At 36.9% G+C, this 21999-nt stretch overlaps 1 protein-coding gene across 4 annotated transcripts in view; it reads left to right on the top strand.

The window, feature by feature from the left end:
• myo16 (myosin XVI) overlaps positions 1-21999 on the top strand; it is a 158457-nt gene that overhangs the window by 43088 nt on the left and 93370 nt on the right. For all 4 annotated transcript variants that reach the window (XM_043249183.1, XM_043249184.1, XM_043249182.1 and 1 more), the window contains exons 3-4: positions 12032-12102; positions 13447-13590. In XM_043249183.1, coding sequence (XP_043105118.1) covers positions 12032-12102; positions 13447-13590 — 215 coding nt within the window. The remainder of the gene's footprint in view (positions 1-12031; positions 12103-13446; positions 13591-21999) is intronic.

The following is a 21999-nucleotide window of genomic DNA, read 5'->3' as shown; positions in this document are numbered from 1 at the left end:
GCGGATTAGCGCTCTTACTTGAATACTTTTAATACTTTCGTTAGAAGTCTGCTCAGATCTTTTACTTTAGGAGTTAGACACCTAAAATCATGAGGAAGACTTGCTATTCTGAGTAAATGATCTTACAATGTTTGTCTTTTGGACAATTGGCTTTCGATGGAGGCACTTAAGTTTGACTCATGTCTTTCAATTAAAATGTCAGAGACTTGACGGGTGGCTTTTGGATCAGTATCTATACCGTGTGATAAAAGGCATAAAAAAACATTTGCCTTCCAATATCAGCTTGAGTTCTAAAAATAATCTTAATGCACTTGTGGATTTGTGTTTCTTATTAGAGGTCTTCCAAGCTCATTGTCTTAACGTGATCAGGCCAGTATGAGGACGGGAGCGGGAGCATATGGTGCTCTCAGAATACAGAACAATGAAATCAATTCCAGTTGTATTGGTTTATGTGCTGTTTCTGAATGCTGATGGAAGTTGCGCTCACCGTAGGTCTTGGCCTGTTATTGGGCTGGTATTGAATGTTATTCTCAATATCCGTTTGATACATTTTTATGAGAATCGCACCTACGTATGAATATAAAGTCTAAGCTGCTAAAGGTCATTCCTTTTAATCTTTGAGTCTAGACTTATAGAATCTAGAGTATAGAATCTAGAATATATCTCATAATTTAGTATTTTGTAACTTTTTTTTAACAACTAAATTTGGTGTAATTTCTATAAAATCTTCATTCACAGAAGAATCGAATTACAATTAGAAGATTAGTCTTGCATTGTTGATGGTCTGATATTTCTCCTTTTTATGAATAAACCTATATTCCCTTTATACAGTGTCTGGAATTAACAAAACTTGATACACATAGACTTAGTATGTGTTTAGAAAAGGTGGAGGTACAAGCGAAAGCACTTAATGCAGTAAATATGATTGAAGTTATTTATTTTTTGTCAGAAACAGAAAGCAAAAATCTGTTCTAATAAGAATTTATTTCTTGTTTATGTATATTCATACCTAAGATATATCCGTATACAAGATGGTGTGAATCCGCTTTGCTTTGCTTTGGTATGTTTTATCAATATCACTACCTATCAGGTTTTCTTTAATAAACCTAAGCATGATAACACTTTGTCAAATAAAGCTTTGCTATTTTTCTTGTTTCTTGTCACTGCTGTCCAAGTTATTGCTTTTATCTTCTACATCTACCACAAAACAAATCTGATTCATGACCAAGGTTTCACCAGAAATGAGATTTAAAAAAAAAACAAAATCAAAATACTCCAGGAATGTCAATCAATATCCATGGTTTAAGGCTGAGATGTAAATATCAGGCCCAAGGACAACTGAAAAAATGTTTACCAATAAAAAAAAAATAGTACCCAGCAGTTCTTCAAAGACCATAAGGGCGGGCATCATTCCTTCCAGCACACTGTGCCTCAGGGTCCCAGTAAATGCCACTAAATCACCGTTTCATCTCTGCGACACAAATTAAAGATGACCACAAACTACAGTGCCCATTATTCTGAAAGACCAAAAGGTCAGGATCATCTCATCAGTAATGCCCCACAGGAATGATTTTATGAACCTCAAGAGACTTTGTAGACGCTTTACACAAGGATTAAGATTGAAGTGCCATGTCCTACTTCTGAAAGCCTGTGGAATGGGGCGGAATGATGTAACATATCATGGTCATGTATTTTGGCAGGTGGTTTGTGGAGGAAACATAAAATGGCTGTCAGGATAATGGAATAATGACAGAGCTCTGGGAGTGAGCGAATGAGAGCGTTTAGAAGCCCCTCACAGCCCACTGTGATGCAGTGCTAGTGGCATTCCTGCAATGCGCCATTCGCTCTGAGACAGGACGGAAATTAGCAAGAACTAACAGATGGAGGAATAACATTAAATTTTGTTACTGAGAGTGTACATGTTGAGCCATGTGAAATTTGAACTAATTTTATTTTATTTTTTTTACACGCTTGTCTTATTTGTCTTACTTATTGGCCAATCTTTAACATCTCTTTTGATGCTTGGCAGTTGTATCACTGCAGATGGTGTTGTGTGTGTGTGTGTGTGTGTGTATGTCCTTGTTAAATCAATCTTGCTAAATTTCATCATAATGATTATGTATGATCCATAAAGTAAATTTTTATTGAAGGGTGTTGTATTAACAAAACAACTCTTAAAATAAACGATAGGACCTTGATTAAAAAGGACCTATAAACTTCAGTTTCTTATTTCTAATGAACGGTTTCTTTAAAGAATGCAGAGCTTTAAGGTAGGCTCGTAAAACTTTATGTATGTTCTTTATAATTGACAAGCTGAACGTCTGAACAGTAAATGTGGCTTTGACAAGTAAATGATGGCAATTATATGTTAACTGATGTTATGTACCCAATTCATGAGTGAGATTATTTGCAGTGTATTTTCAATAGATAGTCTTTTTGGCCCTGTTGGCCCACTTGAAAAGATCATACAAAATGAAACCAAGCAATAATTACTCATATGGTGGTGATTTATTAAAAAAAAAAAAAATAATACATACTGTATGCACTTTTCTGCTGCTCAAGCTGAAATCTAGGTCAGAAGCTGGTGGTTTGCTAGCTGATGATTTGAAGCAGACTATCTAACTTGTTTTTCTTGGGTGCCAAACTGGCCTGTGTCCAGTGATCCAAATCATTTTTGCCAGGCATAGGACTGGATGGGATACGAGGACATGTTGTCAATTGTCACTTCAGCTCTCTCTGGGTCAAAAGCTTTCTGTTAGAAATATGAATGGGGTAAAAGTACTGACTACGCATGATGAGTTTTCAGGCTTTTTTTGTTATTAATATTACTTTCAATGAGCTGGAACGGTTTTTTACCACCCCAGTGAACCCATTTTAACCTCAACATTGCCCCCAAATCCTTCTCCTTTTATTTGACTGAACTCTCCTCTGATCAGGAAAACATAGCCAGGCCTTTAAAAACCTATTTCAAAAACATAAAGCGTCTATGCTTGACTGGAACTCCCGAAGGATTTCTCTCAGGTCTAGAGACAAAAAAAAAACAAAAAACTTTTTTCTGAAGGAGAAGACGATTCATTTCAGAGATGAAAAGCTGAAATCTCTTGTCATTGATGGTGGAACATGGAGGAACATGTGGGTTTAAATAAGAAAAGGATGGAGAGATGGAACAGATGTGAACTTGAAGATGTGAACTTTAAAGGGGAATCCATTTAAAGAGCATGGAAGCTCACTGAGGTGTTTTCTATGGAAAACAAAACTAAAATGGAAAATGAGCTGAGAGAAATTGACAAATTGCATTTTTCTTATTGTTTTAAGAGTTCTATATACACTGCTCACAATAAGTTAGGGATATTGTGAGAGACTCAGTGGATGTTTGTTTCACTTCAGACATTTTTGGGATAGGGAGGCACTTGTATTTAGGTGACCGACACACCTCATTTTGTGTTTTCCATCCATTGTGTACAGGTGTGCCTTATATTGGGGCCAATACCAAAAGACAACCCTCAGTTGTGGCATTAGTTTCAACATTCTGTGCGTATAAAAAGCGGGCATTTTCAGTAAGTCATTCCAAGTTCATCATTCAAACAGTCATGAACACACAACGTCACTTAACGGATGAGCAGCGTCCAAGCTCGCCTTCGAGCTGGTGGCAGGCAGTCACTCGTAAACTTGGTGTGTATCATCAGCAGACAAGACAGAGAACTATTGGCAGCGTTCATGACAGACCCAGGAGTGGAGCCCCATGAGTGACAGACCGCAACGATGACCAGTACCTAAGGACCTATGCACTCAGACATCATTATGCAACTGCCACATAGCTGCAGGCCCGTTTACAAGATGTGAGGGGTACTAGGGTTTGGCTTGAATGCAAGACGACCGTTGCAGGTGACTCCACTGACACCAAGACACCACCGTGAACGTTTGCAGGGGACATAAGACCATGTGACCTGGACAATGCAGCAGTGGTCTACTGTCCTGTTCACTGATGAATGTCGGTTCACCTTGCACAGAAATTATGGTCGTCACCGTTTCTGGAGAAGGCGAGGTGAGTGCAACAGTCTGGGCAGGCATCACCAGTCAGCGCAAAACAGATTTGGTTATTGTAGATGGTTCAATCACTGCACATTCTTACCTCAGAGACATCATAGAACTCATCATCATCCCTCAATTCTGCCAGCACACCCCCAACTTTCTGTTCATGGATGATAGTGCTCCACCACATCGTGGCAGAATTGTCACAGCACGACTTCAGGAAGTTGGAGTGCCTCATGTGGTATGGTCATCAATGTGCCCTGACCTGAACCCCATAGAGCACGTCTGGGACCAGTTGAAGCAGAGACTGGATGATTGTACCCCACCCCCATGTGACATGGCAGAACTGTTTGTAGCACTTGTGGAAGAGTGGAACGCATTGCCTCAGAACAAAATCATGAGGCTAGTGCGGAGCATGACACATCAAACTGTCATTGCGGCAAATGGTGGAAACACCCACTACTGACATTGTCAATTATTGCTATTTGGGGCTATCCCTGTTATTGTCTAAATTTTGGGTGTAATAAATATTAAACCAATGAAAATGGTGTTTCTTCTCATAAATTATTAGTAACATCAAAGGGAACTTTTACTTATTTCATTAAAATTCTGAGCAAATAGGAAAAGCACTCATGTAAACAACTTATTGTGAGTAGTGTGTGTTTGTGTGTGTGTGCGCGTGTGTATGTATGTGTATATATATATAATTTTTTCATTAACAAAATAAGGTCTGTGATAAACAACTTGACAGCATGGTTTTACTACACAATGCAAATTACACATTAATTAATAAGCACAAAATTCTAGAAATATCTGTAGTTATTAATTGTGTGACACTGGTGGCTAATTAGGCTGGCAACATAATGACCAAAAAAAACCCATAGACAACTGTTCAGTTTTACCGGTGAAAGATAATACCCCGGAGATCTGTTTTTATTAATGTGCGACAGTCTGTAGATCATTAAGCTGCCGAACGAGTCAGGCACAATTTCTTCTCTCCGTGTATGGAGAGTTAAGAAGAGTTGCCTGGACCAACATGGCAGTGAAGTTGTCGTACTGAGCTGCTAGTCTAGCATCATCTTAACTCTGTACTTAGTTTAAATTGAACTTCACACAAGCAGCTCAGCTTCAGTATGTAGACCGTACTCATGAGGTTCCATTTTAACTAGGATGCTGTCTTAAAAGTCAGCCGTCCATCTAGACAGTAGACAACATTGCAGCTTGCTAGGCTTTGGCACTGAGCTAATGTTTCAAATGATTGTATACGCATCTGAATGAGTCAATGTGTCTGTTTGTGGTGCCACTGATTGAGTTCAAACCTCTGGAGAGTTTGTTGTGTGCTCTTCTCATACACCCCTTCTCCCATTAGTGCTATACATTACCGTGATCTAGGACTGTCCACATTACCTAGACGACTGGCTCCTTTTGTCTATTATATTTGGGCTAATGGATGACACCTGTATCCTGCTCCAGAACATAATGCACTATTGTAGTGTATTATGCAAGATACACTCATGCACTTCATAACCGTTCAGAAATGAATTTGATTTAACTCAAGAGATCAAAGAACAATGGAGGCAATTTTCTGAAGGGTTTGTTTGTATATCTAGCACAATATCCTTAGCGACAAAGCCGTACCTAGAACTCGCAGCCACACACAGACCAACAACCCCCACATAAATGAGGCAACTACAACCACACTAGTCTAATAATACCTTACTTTTTGTCCTCATGAAATTCAGGTGATTATTTTAAGCTATAAAAAGAAGAAGAAATGTATCAAATTACTTTATTTTTGGTATAGACATTTTTTTTTCATTTTCTTTTTTTTGTTGCCAGGATACGTTAAATTGATAGAAAGCATTAAACATTTTTTAATTGATACTGTAATGAACTATTAGTTGTTAATAAATGCTGTTTTTTTTTCATTTTCTATTCAAAGAATCCTTTAAAATTATATTCAAGGTTTCCACAAAAAATATTAAGCAGCAAATATTAAAATATTTAAACTAACCTGAAACTTTTAAACAGTTGTGTGCACACATAATATATATTTTTTGCATTTTAAAAAAAGTATTTATATGTTCAAAATAAATATTCCATAACTGTGTGTGTGTTTGTGTGTATATATATATGGCATCTAAAAGTAGCGAGAGCATTTGTGTGTTGTCCATATTCCTTATCTTTTAATTTCTCATCTCTATCTTCCTTTTCCTCTCTAGTCCTTTCCTTTCCCCATGCCTGGTTTCTATGGAAACGCCACATATGGTTCCAACAGCTGTTTTCCCATTTTCCCGTGACAGGTTGAATTTCGCCCACTCTTGCGCCCAACATCATGTTGGAAATGCAGGAGATTATCAACCACGCAAAGGAAAACACATATTAGCCTTATCGTATGAGTGCCAACAGAGCACATTCCAATAAATCGGAGCGTCCAAATGTCCGGATACCTCCACAGAGGTCCAGTTTTATCCTGGAGTTGCTGGTGCGAATATTACCCTGTCTGTATCTGCTCCATTTGAGTCTTGTAAATGGCCAGTTATGATAACAGTGTGTTAGGCCTAATGGTTTATTTGACCCAAATGAGTTGAAATTGGTTGCACCTGTATTACTCCACATTGACTTGAGCAGGTTCAGTAGCACCGCATGATTCTGTCCACTGTGCAAAGACACATTATGGGTTAAGTGTGTCCGCTGACCCCTGTTTAGTTGCGGTCAGTAAAGAGGCCTAACACATGGGCGGGTGGCCTCTGGTGTTTCCTCTAATGCCTGCAGCTGGACCATCTAACAGATGTGCTCATCAGGCTCTGTAGCACCATGTTAACATGCACAGGTTGTTTTTTCTCTTTGCAGTCAGCTGAAAATTTGTCCTCTAATGACCACACAGAGTTAACCCATTTTCTCCATGGTTAAGTGGCCCATTTTGTAAATTATAGTCTTGTGCTCGTACAAACGTTAAGCACTGTTATTGCTAAACGTATCATTCCCGGCCCATTGCTGAACAGCTTTGTAAAGGGAGCGTTCAACCTAAAATGAAAAGTTCTGTGATCATCACCTTGAAGCCTATTATTTATTTATTTATTTTTTCTGTAGAGCACCCAAGGAGTTTATTTAATACAGTCAGTGGTGACCATGGCTATCCATGCAAGATTTTCAGTTAATGCTGATAAAATTTTTATCCTCTAAAACTAAGACTGAATATGAATATGTACATGTTGTATGGACCATTGTTAGGATACTTTTATGGGTTTTTATTGTGCTGATAGCTCCTGGTGACCTTTCACTGAATGGAAAAAGAATAATTTTGACATTCTGATGAACGTATGATTTTGCGTTCCACAGGAAAAAAAAAATACAACCACTAGATTCTCTTTACCGGGACACATGCCTTTACGTCCCGGTAAAGAGGGTCTAGTGATTGTATTTTTTTTAAATAAATTACCAGAGTGTCTCAGTAAAATATTAGTGATAAAGACTTAGAATGAGTCTGAGAATCGTAATCATGTCAGACATGAGAATATTTTTCTCTGATATTTTCGGCAGTCATGTCATGTATGTTTGTTGACACCATATTTGCAGATGAGCTGCTACTGACCTCATCGGTTAATTGAGTGTGCAAAAAGCTCTGAAAGTATTTGTGATTTAGTTTGATCCATTATGGCAGTTCATTCATGCACTAAATTATTTGCAGTGGTATCTCACAACAAAATGGTAACAGGATTTTATAAGACTGTAAACAAAGTGTGCTGAACGAGGTAGATATTTGCCTGCGGTCCATTGTAGTAAACAAAACTTGCTATATATTTGTCAAGGATACAGCAGTTCTTTATTGCATTTACAGCTGAGGAATAACTCTGGACTGCAGGTTTGTATCATTACCGTATCAAAAAAGGTATCAAAATGTGCCCTGGGTGGAACTTAAATGTTTGGGTGAACTATTCCTTTTGAAACCAGAACACAATCCAATTTCCAGAAAGCAGGTGTAATATTGCCCAACCTGTGGCGAGATAATGGAGATTGTTGCTGCGTTAATATGTTGATTGGATTTTTCTCAAAGGGAGGCCGATTCCGTCCCATCAGCAACTCAAACTGCACTGAGCCTACAGAAAGAGAAATCGTTGTCTGCCCTAGAGGAATGGAAAGAATTTGCAGAAGAATTTGCCCTGGGTATGCGAAAGACATTTCTGGTACTCATTAGAGCAAAGAGACTTGGGAAATTAATTAAGCTCCCTGACTGCTAATGACTGCAGATTGGACAAGCTGATTAATAATAGGTCTGAGTGTCGGATTCTATGTGAACAGCATTGATTGAAGTTGATTGAACTAATGTTTCTGTATTACAGGCAAATCAATTCTTAAAAAAGAAAAACCATGATAGTACAAGTAGCCGTTTCAGATGTTATTATATTCACTCGTTGTATTAGCACATTAGCGTATTCCTTTTTTCGTAATCATCTAATTTTGTTAGAACTTCAGATTGGCGTTAAAGAGCTGTATGATAGTATGAGAATGGCTCATGTTTTGTTGGTTTTTATTGAATCCTTGTAGCGCAAAGCATAATGGAGGTTGCATTTATATGTACAGCATTCTACGTTATCAGGTTTAACAAACGAGCCAGCCACGCATATCGCTGAGTCAGATCGCCATAACAACACCTCATAAATATGAATGAGTGGAGACTGTATTATTAGCATGAACTGCTCTACCTCACTGCAGCTACTCAGACTAGGCATGCTCTCATGTGTAAATAGGTATACAGCCTAAAAAAATGGGATGTGTAACCGTGGGCCGACTACTTAACCTCTCATTCCAGCTGTGTTGATGCACATCTGTTTGAGGTGGTAACCACTCCTGTGAGGGTCATAATATTAAAGATTGGATAGAGCTTTATAACCTGCTTGATCATATGATAATTACCACTGCAATTAACCTTCACTCTGTCCTGGCAAATAATGAATCGAGCACATATGTGTGTCATGCGCAGAAATCATTCAGGTACATACTAGATTTATTACCTATTTTAAGACCTATTGATCTGTTGGAGCTCATCTTTCCAAAGACCTGGTAAGACTTGGTCAGTTTGTGCGATTAGCATTGATTACATGTTTTGCAATTGCTTTGGAAGGATGCACAGCCACCATTGTGTTGTGAAGATCAACAAAAATGGTCATTAGATACATCAAGCTAATCTGGCACATTGCAAGGCAAACCTTTTATCGCTGAATAGCCCTTGATTGCTTTGGCGTACATCAGACAGTGTCTTTTACAAGCCTTACACCCTGTTTCATTTCCTCTCTGGGATCTTCATTCATTTTTATTTTCCTTGGTTGGCAGCTCCGTATAATCCAAACCAGTGTTCAATTTCCTGATGGGGATTGCTGAGTGATCTTGGAGATTCACCCATTCAGCCTCCAAGCCATCCATCACACTGACGTTTGGGAACACACATGCCATAGCCAATGTACTTGTACCACAGCCACGGCTGTCAAGGAAATGGAGAACTGAAGGGACAAGTCTCCCAAAAATAAAAAAATTCTAGGTAACACTTACAGTGTCCTTGTAAAATGGTACATGTACTTGCTATAGCAATAAAAGTAAATTATGCATAATGACCAGTATTAAGGGTTACTTTGGAAATGCAATAAGTTACAGATTGCAAGTTATCCTATTTAAAATGTAGTAAGTAGGTAAACTATTTCAGTTACTTTATTAATGTAACTGATTACATTTTGTTATTTTTTTAAATTGCTTTTTAAATATCCTAATATTTTCAATAGTTAATTGTTTACATATCAGCAGGGTTATCCTTACAGTTGTAGTCAACTCCTATTATTGGCAGACTTTCAAAATCCTTCATTACTTGAATGACAATTATAATTTAATTGCAATGAAATCAGACTTACTTTCAGGTCATACTTAAATTTTAAAAACCATAACACAAAATAGTTTAGTACTTATGGTAGTTTTTTAAGTCATATTTTCATAGTTATGACAGGTTCTAAGGATAATGGGACAGTTAATCCTACAAACAGTTAAAAATAATACAGAAACCAAAATAGAATAAAATGTTGTCATTTAAGCATGAGTCTTATTCCCGAATACTAAACTCCTGTAACATTAGTCTTATGTTTCTAATTTAATTGCACATTGCATTTTCTCATTCAAAATTTTATTTAGCAGATAATTACATAATTATTAGTCAGTTAACAAAATTTAATGGAATTTAATATCCAGCATTTTCATTGTTTCCAAAAAGTACCATAGAATAGTGCATATGAATTGTAGACTGTTCACAGAAAATATTCCTGTCAAAAATGGAAGCTTGTTTCCACCTCAGAGTAGAGTAGTGATATTTTTGGAATCCTTTACAGAACATGTTTTTTTCCAGCTAGAGATGGCAAAAGAGAGTCAGAATCCAACTGGCTTTAAAAAGTCCAAGACTGATGTAATTTCAAGCATGTGTGAGTGTAGATGCTAAAATAGTTATCATTACTGTAATTTTTATAGTAAATGTATTTGTAATTGTATATGTGACCTTTACATTAAAATTTGGTCTTATTTCCTTTGTGCATGTATATAAAAATGTTCCTTTCTGGTTTAGTGATCCAGTGAAAGAAGATATTCTTTTCGATATGCCTGAGTGGTAGCCAGATATCCTCAGAAGGCTAACCTGCTGATGCTAACATTTTTGTTGTTGTTTTTGTGTGCACATCTGTCTCTTCTTCACTGTTTGATTTAGTGATCTCTGCTGTGATCATATGGGCCTCTGCCATGCCTCTTTCATTTCTCTGTGTAAGCAGATTTGTTCTACACTGAGCATTTTTGAGACACAATTCCAGACTACTATGTTATCACGCTATGGAGCTGAAAACTCCCTCAGGAATTTACCAACATTTGTATGAGTGATTGTATTTGCATTCTTTCATCATTTCATTATTTGAAATCAACTTTGAGTCCCTTTGCTTTATTACTGTGCTCATTTACACTAAATGCCATGCTAGAAGTGCTCTTTGTGCTGCATTTGGTTGGGAATCAGTATAAAGTGTCTGACATGTTCTCAGTAATTAAAGTCAGTGGGGCTTAACCATGTGTGATGTAGTGCACTTGAGTTTGGGCCGTAGGGAGAGACAGGATAAGACTGTCAATGTGCACTAGACACTGTAACAGAGATTTAGTTAAGGTCTGTCAATAGTCTGAATAGTGGCTAAATCTGTAAGTTTGAACCTTGCTTGTAAACTAAATGCTATATAGTATTATTTTGATCTTTGTCTCTGAGAAACCTTGTTTAAAGGCAACATTTCATGTATCGTTTGTAGAGAATGAGAAATTTGACCAAGAAATGGTAAACAGGGAGGTTTTTATTTATTTTTTGACTAGTTTGACAAGATATGTTTGTTAGCAACATGCTAACACATAACTCAATGGTAAACAATTTGTTTCTGTCAGTGTAGAGTTTTAATTTCACTTGTATATCTCATTCTCATTTATTTTTTGACTAGTTTGACAAGATATGTTTGTTAGCAACATGCTAACACATAACTCATGCACTTCATTTAAGTAGCACAATTTGTTTCTGTCAGTGTAGAGTGTTATAATTTCACTTGTGAGGTTCCATTTCATCTCATTCTCATTTATTTTTTGACTAGTTTGACAAGGTATGTTTCTTAGCTTAGCAACATGCTAACACATAACTCATGCACTTCATTTAAGTAGCACAGTTTGTTTCTGTCAGTGCAGAGTGTTATAACTTCACTTGTGAGGTTCCTTTTCTATAAGAATGTGGACTTATAAGGTTGGTGCCTGTGTAGGCAGTAGACAGTTACACAGCACACTAGGTTTGGGAACAGAGCCGATATGTCACTCCAGTGTCTGTAGAGATTCTACCAATTCATCATATCTCCTCACTATGTGTTTGTGTGCTGAGAGGTTCGCTGAGATTTGATAAAGTGTTCATTGTGCAAATATATTCATTCCCCCTTTGCTTTTTTTTTTCTTCCAGTGCTGAGGCTGCTGAAGGAGGGAGCTGACCTGAACACAGTGATTTCCTCAGGAGGATCTCTGCTCCATCTGGTAAGAACATAAGAACAAGCTCTGACAAATCCAGTTACATGTGCCTTGCCTCTTGAGCCATCATGCAGTGTGTCTGTGATGTCCTCAGCAGAATATCTGTCTCTATTTAAAATCAATGTCCCAAAACTCGGTTCCTTTACCTTTGAGGTCCTCTACAATATGTCTACACTTATTTTAAAGGTATATTATAACATTTTCTGATTTTACATTTTGATTCGACATGCCACACCTGGGATGTTCTGTATGAACCTTTATATGCTGATTAGACATTTTTAAATAGAAAAATGGTTTCCTCAGTCTGACTGGGTTTTACTGTAGTGGAGTTTTAAAATAAGACAAATTTATACAAATCTAAATGATCCAAACTCTTACAATCTTACTGTTTCTAGTCAAATAAGACTTTACACAGCCAGCATATGAACATTTTTGTAAAGCTTAAGAGGGTTGAAGCTATTATTAATTCATTTTCCTTTATTTGACAATGTCTGGTTATTTATGACACCGATATTTTCTGTTCAGTGCCTGTTTGCCAACTAAATGGTGGGTGTCCATTACAGTCCCTTTAGTTGGTTCATTGTAACTCAGGGAAACATTTGACACCATTCAGTGACACTGACTTTAATAGACCCGGTCCGGTGTGAGCGCTACACTCAAGCAAGATAGATGACTCAATTTTTTGTTGGTAATTTTGTGACCATAGAGAGGTAAATAAATTTAAAGGGTTCGCCAGGGTATAGTGTAGCTAAACAGAAACAAATCCAATTTCAGCAGTAATTGGATACAGTTTAATTAAGTCTTGGTGCTGTCTAGGAGTCAGAGATACTCAAAACAATACATTTTTTATGGTGCTGCATATGAAATCAACCATTCATATCCAATGCAATGTATGAAATTATTTTATAATTACAATTTTCATTATTGCACTTCTAACAGAAATCAACCTGTGCCTCGGTGCAATTAATGCAATTATCTAATGTGAAAAGAGCTAAATCTTTTTAATACATTTAAATGTCTAATTTAAATGCGCAGTAGATTAGTTAAATAATGTCTGAATAAAGTTAATGCAGTCATTCATTAAAGCACTCTGGAAGTTTGTTATTGGGCAAAATGATTTAAGTTTGAGGCATTTAACATTCAATTAAATATATTTCCTAAAACTACTGTGGGTGCAAAAAGTATTAGGCTACATAAATATATGGATTTCATACCATTAGATATTAAAACCTAACCATGTGTATTTGATGATTTTTTTTTTTTTTTTTTCGTTATGACTTTAGTGAATGCAAGAAGTTGTGTTTTTCCTCAGCTATTTGTCTGTATTTTGGAATGCTTTTGTCTCTGCAGTGCGCCCGCCATGACAATGTGTTCGCAGCAGAGATTTTGATAGAGAAAGGACTGAATGTCAACCTGCAGGATGAAGACCTCTGGACTGCCCTGCATGTGGCCTGTGCCTGTGATCACGCAGATATGGTGCTGCTGCTGCTTCTGGTGAGAAATACTACACAAACACAGACACCAAATCAAAGTGCGAGTTTTGTACAGTCATGGGCAAAAATATCGACACCTTTGTTAAATATGATCAAAGAAGGCTGTGAAAATGAATCTGGATTATCCTTCCGATCCTTTTATTTTAAAAAATCACAAAAATCCAACCTTTCATTATGAAAGAAATGTTTTTCCTCAAATACTCTTCTCAACGCAATTCTTGGCATCCCGAGAATTTTTTTTGTAAAATATCTCTGAAGGATATTCCCATTCATATTTACACTTTTGAGCACTCCAGGGTGATTATAAACATGAAATAATCAGTCATGGCTTCCTGTTTCAAAGAAATATAAATATAAATATTCCAAAATTCCCCTGATCATCCATCACAATGAGAAAAAACAATGCTTCTTATGTGGTGCGGGCAGCTTGTCATAGACTGGTTACCCACTAAAGTTAAGCCGGTTAAGCCACAGTACCTGCATCTTCAGAAAATTAGGTTACTGCTCATCTGCATTTTTTCATTGTTCTCATTTTCCTCTTGACAATACTTTATGGATTCTCTGTGGGGTTCAGGTCTGGTGAATTTGTTGGCCAGTCAAGCACACCAACACCATGGTCATTTAACCAACTTTTGGTGCTTTTGGTAGTGTGTGCAGGTGCCAAATCCTGCTGGAAAATTAAATCAGCATCTTCAAAAGCTGGTCAGCAGAAAGAAGCATGCAGTGCTCCAGAATTTCTTGGTAAAGGGGCATGGTGACGTTGGTTTTCAAAAAAACACAATGCACCAACACTAGCAGATAATATTGCACCCCAAATCAACACGGACTGTGGAAACTTAACACTGGACTTCAAGCAGCTTGAGATATGAGCTTCTCCACCCTTTCTTCAGACAAGGCAAGAAACCTCTGATGTAGTTTGTGGTTTAGAAGTGGCTTAACAAGAGGAATACGACAACTGTAGCCAAATTCTTTGACACGTCTGTGTGTGGTGGCTTTTGATGCCTTGACCCCAGCCTCAGTACCTTCCTTGTGAAGTTCACTCAAATTCTTGAATCGATTTTGCTTGACAATCCTTGTAAGGTTCGTAAGGCTCAGTCAATGATTGTCTTCTGGACAACTGTCAGATCAGCACTCTTTCCTATGATTGTGTAGCCTAGTAAACCTGAGAGACCGTTTTGAAGACTCGGAAAAACTTTGCAGGTGTTTTGAGCTGATCAGCTGATTGGAATTGAAAATATTTGTTAAATATGAGCCAACATCATCACAATTAAAAGAACCAAAAACTTAAACTACTAAAACCAGTCTATGTGCACTGAATTTATTTAATACAAAGGTTTAACAATTTCAGTTGAATTACTGAAATAAATGAACTTTTCCACAACATTCTAATTTATTGAGATACACCTGCACATTAGATTTGAGATAATCTGTGATGCTAGTGAACTTAATAACTGACAAATTTCACTTATAGTATAGTAGTCTGTATTCTGGAAAAATGTGGCAAAAATATTAATGATTTTTAAATTGTAATTAGGGAAACATCGCTGTAGCTAACATATTAACAGCTAAAATAGAATTGCTGACTATTTTGGCCAACATTGGAAAGAAATCTGCTCTTGTCAAGTGTTTTAACTGGGTTTTCAGGAGAAGTCTTGTTATTTCTTTTTAACTGTGTCATCTGTGACACCTCTCTTTAATACGATTAAGAGGTTTATGTGCTGAAGGATGAAAAAAAGAATAAAATGAGGAGATGAAAAACATGACTGCCTGCCTCTCTGCACTCTTCCACCAGTGTATTGAGAATTTAATAAGCTCCTTGAGTCGACACACCACACCTTTGACCAACCTTGATGGGTGTGTGTGTGTTTCCAGGTGCATTTGAGTAACACATAGATGTAGGGGAGGGAAGATATATCCATCTTTCCTGACAGCCTTTGTAATTGGCAAACAAAGAGTGGCATAGAGTGGCAAGGAAATATTTAAAAGTTTGTTTCTCTATGGAAGAAGAGCTATTTATACAGATATAAAACGGCATGAACGTGGGTGAATCATAACTCAAATTTCAAAGTCGCATGAATGTTGAGTTCCAGTGAGAGATTGGTAAAGTTGCACATACCTCATAGTTCAGAAACATCATTGCTGGATTTTTTGATGCAGTCACTTACGCTTCTTGACTGTTACATTTGGGACATGTGTTTTTCTGTAAAGCTGCTTTGAAACATTATATATTATGAAAAGTGCCATAGAAATAAATGTGAATTGAATTGAACGTGCACGTATCTCCTGCAGGAGGGAATCCGGCTAAGACAGCTTAGAGGAAAGTTCTGTCATATGTCGGACATGCCAGATCAGTTGAACGTAATCCTCAGCAGTGCTGCCAGATCCAGGCAGGATCAGGATTTCCCTGCGTCTTTAGACAGGAGGTGTTCAGTCAGCATGAAGCATGTCAGTTCACTGCCTTTACCACAAACAAACACAGGTGATTTAACTTACCCTGATAGAATGTCTTGAGTATTCCTGTAACAGACTTTTATAATTTTTTTAAATTGATAAACATGCATTGTTTCTTAAAGGTTTAGTTGTCCTAAAAATGAGAATTCTGTCATTAATTACTTGCCTCATGTTCTTCCAAACGCCTAAGACCTACGTTCATCTTTGGAATGGAAATAAAGATATTCTCAATGAATTTCAAGATCTTTCTCACCTGCATAGAGGGCAAATTCAACGCCCAGAAACCTAGTCAGACCATTGTTATAATAGTTAATGTGCATTCGGATTTCATGCAAAATATCTTAATGCGTGTTCTGAAGATGAAAGAAGATTTTACAAGGTTTAGAATGCCATGAGGGTGATTAATGACAGAATTGTAACTTTTGGATGAACTCTCCTTTAAACTTTTTCACTTTAAACTTTTTCCTTATTCACTTTAAACTGTAAGATGACGTAAATTACCATTTACAACAATTTTACTTCTAAAATTTGGCCTATTGATTGAAGAATCCTGAAAATCGAATGTTAGAAATAAATATTTTCATATATCATAATATTTGGAGCCTGAAATCATACACTCCAGAGAGAGGAGGAAAAAAAGGTGACATTTATATTTTTTGGGCTATTTATAATAATTCTGAAAATAATAATTCTATATTGTATATAATATATAATAATACACGCAAAGTGTTTGAGGCAAAATATTTTTTTTTTTTTACGTTTTGTAGGTAAAATGCAGCTGCATAATCTTTTTCTGAAAAGTCTTAAATTCTTAAAGTTCTTCAGTCATTTTGACTACAAACCATCCTTTTGTGGTGTGCTTTTTTAATTATTACATAACTATATTAAACATAGTAAGAAATCTATTACTATGCAATACTGTGTACTGTGTGTGTGTATATACACACTTTTAAAATACACCAGTGTTAATATTCAATATCTTAATTTCTTAATTGCCTCTATTCTTTTTTTGTATGTTTTATTTTGGCAGAAAACTGCAGCAGACCTCTACAGCTTATTTTTGTTAGAAACAGATTCACATTGCATTCCCAAATGCAGACACTGAGTTTGCGGCGCAACATTTACCATAAACCAAGCTGCTATGAAACTCTGCTATATCGTGCTTTAGGTTTTATTCTGATATATCGTGCAGCTTTAACCAGAACACTCATACTGACACCCCCGTGGTTTCACAGACAGTTAAGACACAAGTGTGTCACTGTTGTTCTTCACACTGTTGTGCCAGGCAAAAGCTCACTTCGTGTGCGTGTCAGTGGAAGCTCAAAGTAGCAGGGATATCTGGGTTATTTTTAGCACTGTGACTTCAAAGAGCATCTTTCCTAAGGAGAATTTCTTCTCCTAGTGTTAGAGTGGAGAGAAGAAGCTCAAGATTATTTCTGCTCATTGGCTCCAGTGCAGCACAGCATGCAGATGTATCCTGTTTGCTACGGGCATCGATAGGCCACGAATGTTTGAGTCATATTCATTAAATGAAACTTGGAAGAGTGAGAGTGAATGGCTGCTTGTGACATTTCTCTCAAACTTTGTCACAAATGTGGCGCCCGACGTAGGGCTCCCTCTGTGAACCGTAAAAATAATCATTATAAATCATGTTTGTGATATGTGGCTTTGCATTCGAGAGGAAAAAGTTTGACAGTCACTGATGGTATCAGACTTGTTGGATGTTTTCGTAGAATTGGAAAGGCTGTAAAATCAGCAGGCTGTAGAGTCGTGCACTGCCTCCCTCGGATTCCCCAACGACAACGTAATTGAAGAATGCGATTGGAAATCGGCTTTAAACACTGCTATGATGCACTGCAGGAAAACAGGGCAACTTAATAGAATCTATAACTGACTTGGAGAAATAGTGGGGAAAAGGAGATTTATGCCATTAATTTGTCATTGAACAGCATATCCTCCACAAATTAGAAGCCTTGGGGTGTAAACAGACTATGAATCAGTGTGTTTATCTCTGAAGAGAATCTAAAAAGGAACACACCAGGGGAAGATATTCGCCCCCTTCAATCCAAATCCATTTACAATGATTCCAACACAAGCTGTTCCTCATCCAGCGAGCTCCTTCATCCCTTCGTATTGATGACTGAATCATTTCATTATTATCAGAAGAAAATGAAAGCTCTGCCAGCTCACGCATCACACATGCTGCCACGTTTCCGGCTTCTAGACCTCAGGTGAAAGCACAGATCACAATCTTTGTATCGCTGGCAAGAAATGCGCTCTAAAATATCGAAGAAAACTGTGGTCTGGTTATTGTTATTCTGAACGTGCGCTGTGGAGACACCAGCTTTGCCTGCTCTACTTTTCAGTGCGTGTCTGACTCCAGACCACTTTCGACCTGATTTTCACTAGAGCGTGAAGCAGCAAACCATGTGCGCCTGCCAGCTTGCTTCAATCATAGAGTTCCTTTAGGAATACTGGCCAAAAATACATTTACTACTACTACTACTACTACTACTACTACTACTACTACTACTATTATTGCTACTACAGACACATATACACACAGAGCCAGTTTTACATAATAACTTTCAGACTCGATGCAGAGATCTAGTTCAGTTTGTATCGCCACTGAAATATTATCTGTAATGCCACTGGTCAACCAATCTTCATATGCAGTTTAATACGGTGAGGTTAATCCACCCACCTGAGCATCTTCATTCAGATTATGTATAGGCTCAAACCCCATATGTCTCCCACCATAACAGTGTAAGAAAACAATCAAGATTATAGTATAAAGTATAAAGTGATTTTGTTTGGACCCCAATGACTTTCAGAATATCTTTTTTCCAACAGAAGAAAGTAAGTCATAAAGGCTTGGAACATTTTAATTTAACATTCATATATCCACACCCGCAGGTGTCAGTGTGATGTCCAAGGCCACTGCAAAGAAAAGCCAGAGAGGCATAAACAAAGAGATTTTCAAAGTGGAACCCACTTGGAGAGGTCTTGCGTACAATAAATAAATACATGCATATGAATGAATGAACGAATGAGTGAATAAATGAATGATACATTAAATAAGTAAATAAACGGCACAGTAAGTTAGCAAATAAAGAAAGTGCAAAATATAATCACAATACGAAGTTTTACCTTGGGAGACAGTTTTCAAAGTAGAACCACTTGGAGAATGAACAAATTAATGCATGAGTAAACAATTACATAATGTTTGAAAAGACAAGCCCACATTTTTGCCATTTTTTAGGATGTTTTGTCATCCATAAGACTGCAAAACCCATCTCACTAACAAATGATTTACTTAGAAGAACAGTGGGAAAGCAGTATAGTAGAATGGCCTCTTACAATGTTAATATTTGGGCATTTGTGTTTGGCAGAATAGGAAAATGCATTACTGCATTTGATCCAGCTACATCATCTCCCAGTTTGTGTCTGTTTGTTTCTTTGTTTGTGTAAAAGTGTTCAAGCATCTGCATATGAACTGTGCCACTGCACTTTGAAGCATTCTGTTTGATAGTACTCACAACAGCTTTAACGTGTTTGTGTGCACGGCACGCCACTGTATGAATGAATATTTCTAAAAGTAGGCCTCATTTGCATAGAAGTATGCAAGGCAGCGTGTGCAGAGATAACGTAAAGACTTAATTAACAGCATGAAGACGTGATCCTCTCACTCTGAAGATCCCTTTAATAGTGGCCACGGCCTTACCTCTTTATAAAACAGACCTTCCACAGTACACTCTAAATTCAGTGTACCGCAGCCTCTTTTCTGGTCTGATGCACAAGCCTTCTGTTTACTCTGAAAGCACATAGTATTTATCTTTGAAAAATAAAGCGTGAGAGTGTACATAAATGATTGTACTCTTAGCATTTGTTATACTGCGTTTGTTATTTTCACAGTATTGATAATGCACAAAATATGAAGTAAACAGCGGTTCTGTTATGTTGTCATTACTATTATAGTTTTTATTAATATTTAATTTGTTTTTTATTTTAACTATAAAGATTTAATAACTATTTTGTTAAAATAAATTAGGGTAAAAGGTATTTGATTTTTTTGTTTGTTTGTTTCTATTTTTAATTAATGCTATTGTTATATTACCTTATTTTAATTTTAGTTTTGTTAACTATAATATCTCTGATACATGAAACACACAGCAGACTGATCATCTTTTTCCACTGATGACAAACAAGGAAATAATCTGTGCAATCAAAATTGTGGCTGCATTTTCTTGATATTTACATTTTGACAATTATGAATTACCTGGAATATTCAGTGTTTACCATCATAACTATTCAAATGCCATTTGTGACTTTAATACACACAGCATAAAGATACTTAAACTTTCAGTAAGCAGCATGTGTCTGTACAGTTCTATAGTTTGATTGACAACCTTAAGCCTGACTGACATCTGGTTATTTGGTTAGCTGTGTGTCAGAAATTGTGAATTAACACAGCTTGTTTGGCTCTGGAATGTTATTGACATAAGAAAAAAAAAAACAAGGATTCTCCTCAAGCAAACCCCTTTAACCTCTTTTTCTCTGTTTCTCTGCCTGCGGGTGAGTCACCCCTCTAGAGAAAGGGTTGTCTCCGTTGCTATGGTTACAAATTTTTCAATCTCCGTATTACTTTTCAGCGGTCTTGCTGTGTCTTTTGCTCCATTTAATATCAGTTGCAGTACATGCAGTCATATCTTCCACAAGTCAGTCATTAGGAAGAATCTCAAAATGTGTTTCCCAGTTATTCAGCTCACAGATACATTCTGTTTTTCGTAGGAATATTAAAACTGTTTATAGAACAATTCATATTTGTTGCATCGCGACCATTTTTTCATTATTGAACGAAAACCCTTATGAATCCGCAAAATCTGAATCTTTGGCAATGCTGTGCTCAAAACGAAAGCTCAAATTTTTTACCGGGCATTACGAGCAAGATGAAATGAAAATAAGACCAGTCACAGCAGATTAGCGACACACAGAAGAGGGGATTGGAAAAATGAATCTTTGAGTGAATCGTTTGGGAGTCGTAAAAAAATGAATGCATGTCATAAGGAAATGAATGTGTTTTTCGACCTTGCATGTTATTCCCAAAAGCCATTTCATAACCCATAACAGGGGCACTTTAGTGGTGAAAATAGATCCTTAAAATAAAGTGTTATAGAATAATAAAGGTATATATCATGTCACGTTAAAAAAAAATAATAATACAAAATAAAATAAAATTGCATTATGCAAAACATAACTTTTTTTCTTTTGATTTTTTTTTTTGTTGGGGGTGAAATTTTTTTTTTGTTGGGGGTGACAGGAGTGTGTTCTTCTCAGGTTTCTGAAACTTGAAACCACATTTCCTTCACTAAAATGCGGGTTTTATAATGCAAACTGTTTTGTATTTCATTTTTTGTCCCATGTTGTGCTGTGTTGTCTCTGCTGTTAATGCTTTTATCTCTGCTGTGCAATATGCAGTGCTTTAGGTCAGTCTCCCACACACACTCAGACTCCAGGCTAGCGGTATCTCTCTCTGCCTCTCTCTTTCCTTCCTCCATATTTTACTGCATGCTGCTTCCAAAAGTGGACCATAACGACCTATTTTTTTGGATTAGTCAGAGTCAGGATTTAGGAGGTACTATGTTAGGCTGCCAATTCCAGACTAGTCTTCATTTAATTTAGGTAAGAAATGCATTAGGTAAGGGTTCATTAGCTTAGTCATTTCCCATGAGGATTACTTCTCGAAGAAACAAACCTATATTAAATTGACGTCATGGAAAAAAGGATTTTCCTTCTTGCTTTTCCAACCAAACAGACATGGCTTTATAATTCTTAGTATTTTATTTACTGGTAATGTTTTGAAAAAAAAATATCTTCAGTTATGGGTAATTTTCCATCAGTTACCTCTTTACATGTATTTGATGTAGATTTTGTCAGTTTTCCGGATGTCACACACCAC

Source organism: Puntigrus tetrazona, chromosome 9, assembly GCF_018831695.1.
Source record: "Puntigrus tetrazona isolate hp1 chromosome 9, ASM1883169v1, whole genome shotgun sequence".
NCBI classification, from domain to species: Eukaryota; Metazoa; Chordata; class Actinopteri; order Cypriniformes; family Cyprinidae; genus Puntigrus; species Puntigrus tetrazona.
The sequence above is the reverse complement of the archived record's forward strand: the minus strand, read 5'-3'. Positions and strand labels throughout refer to the sequence as shown.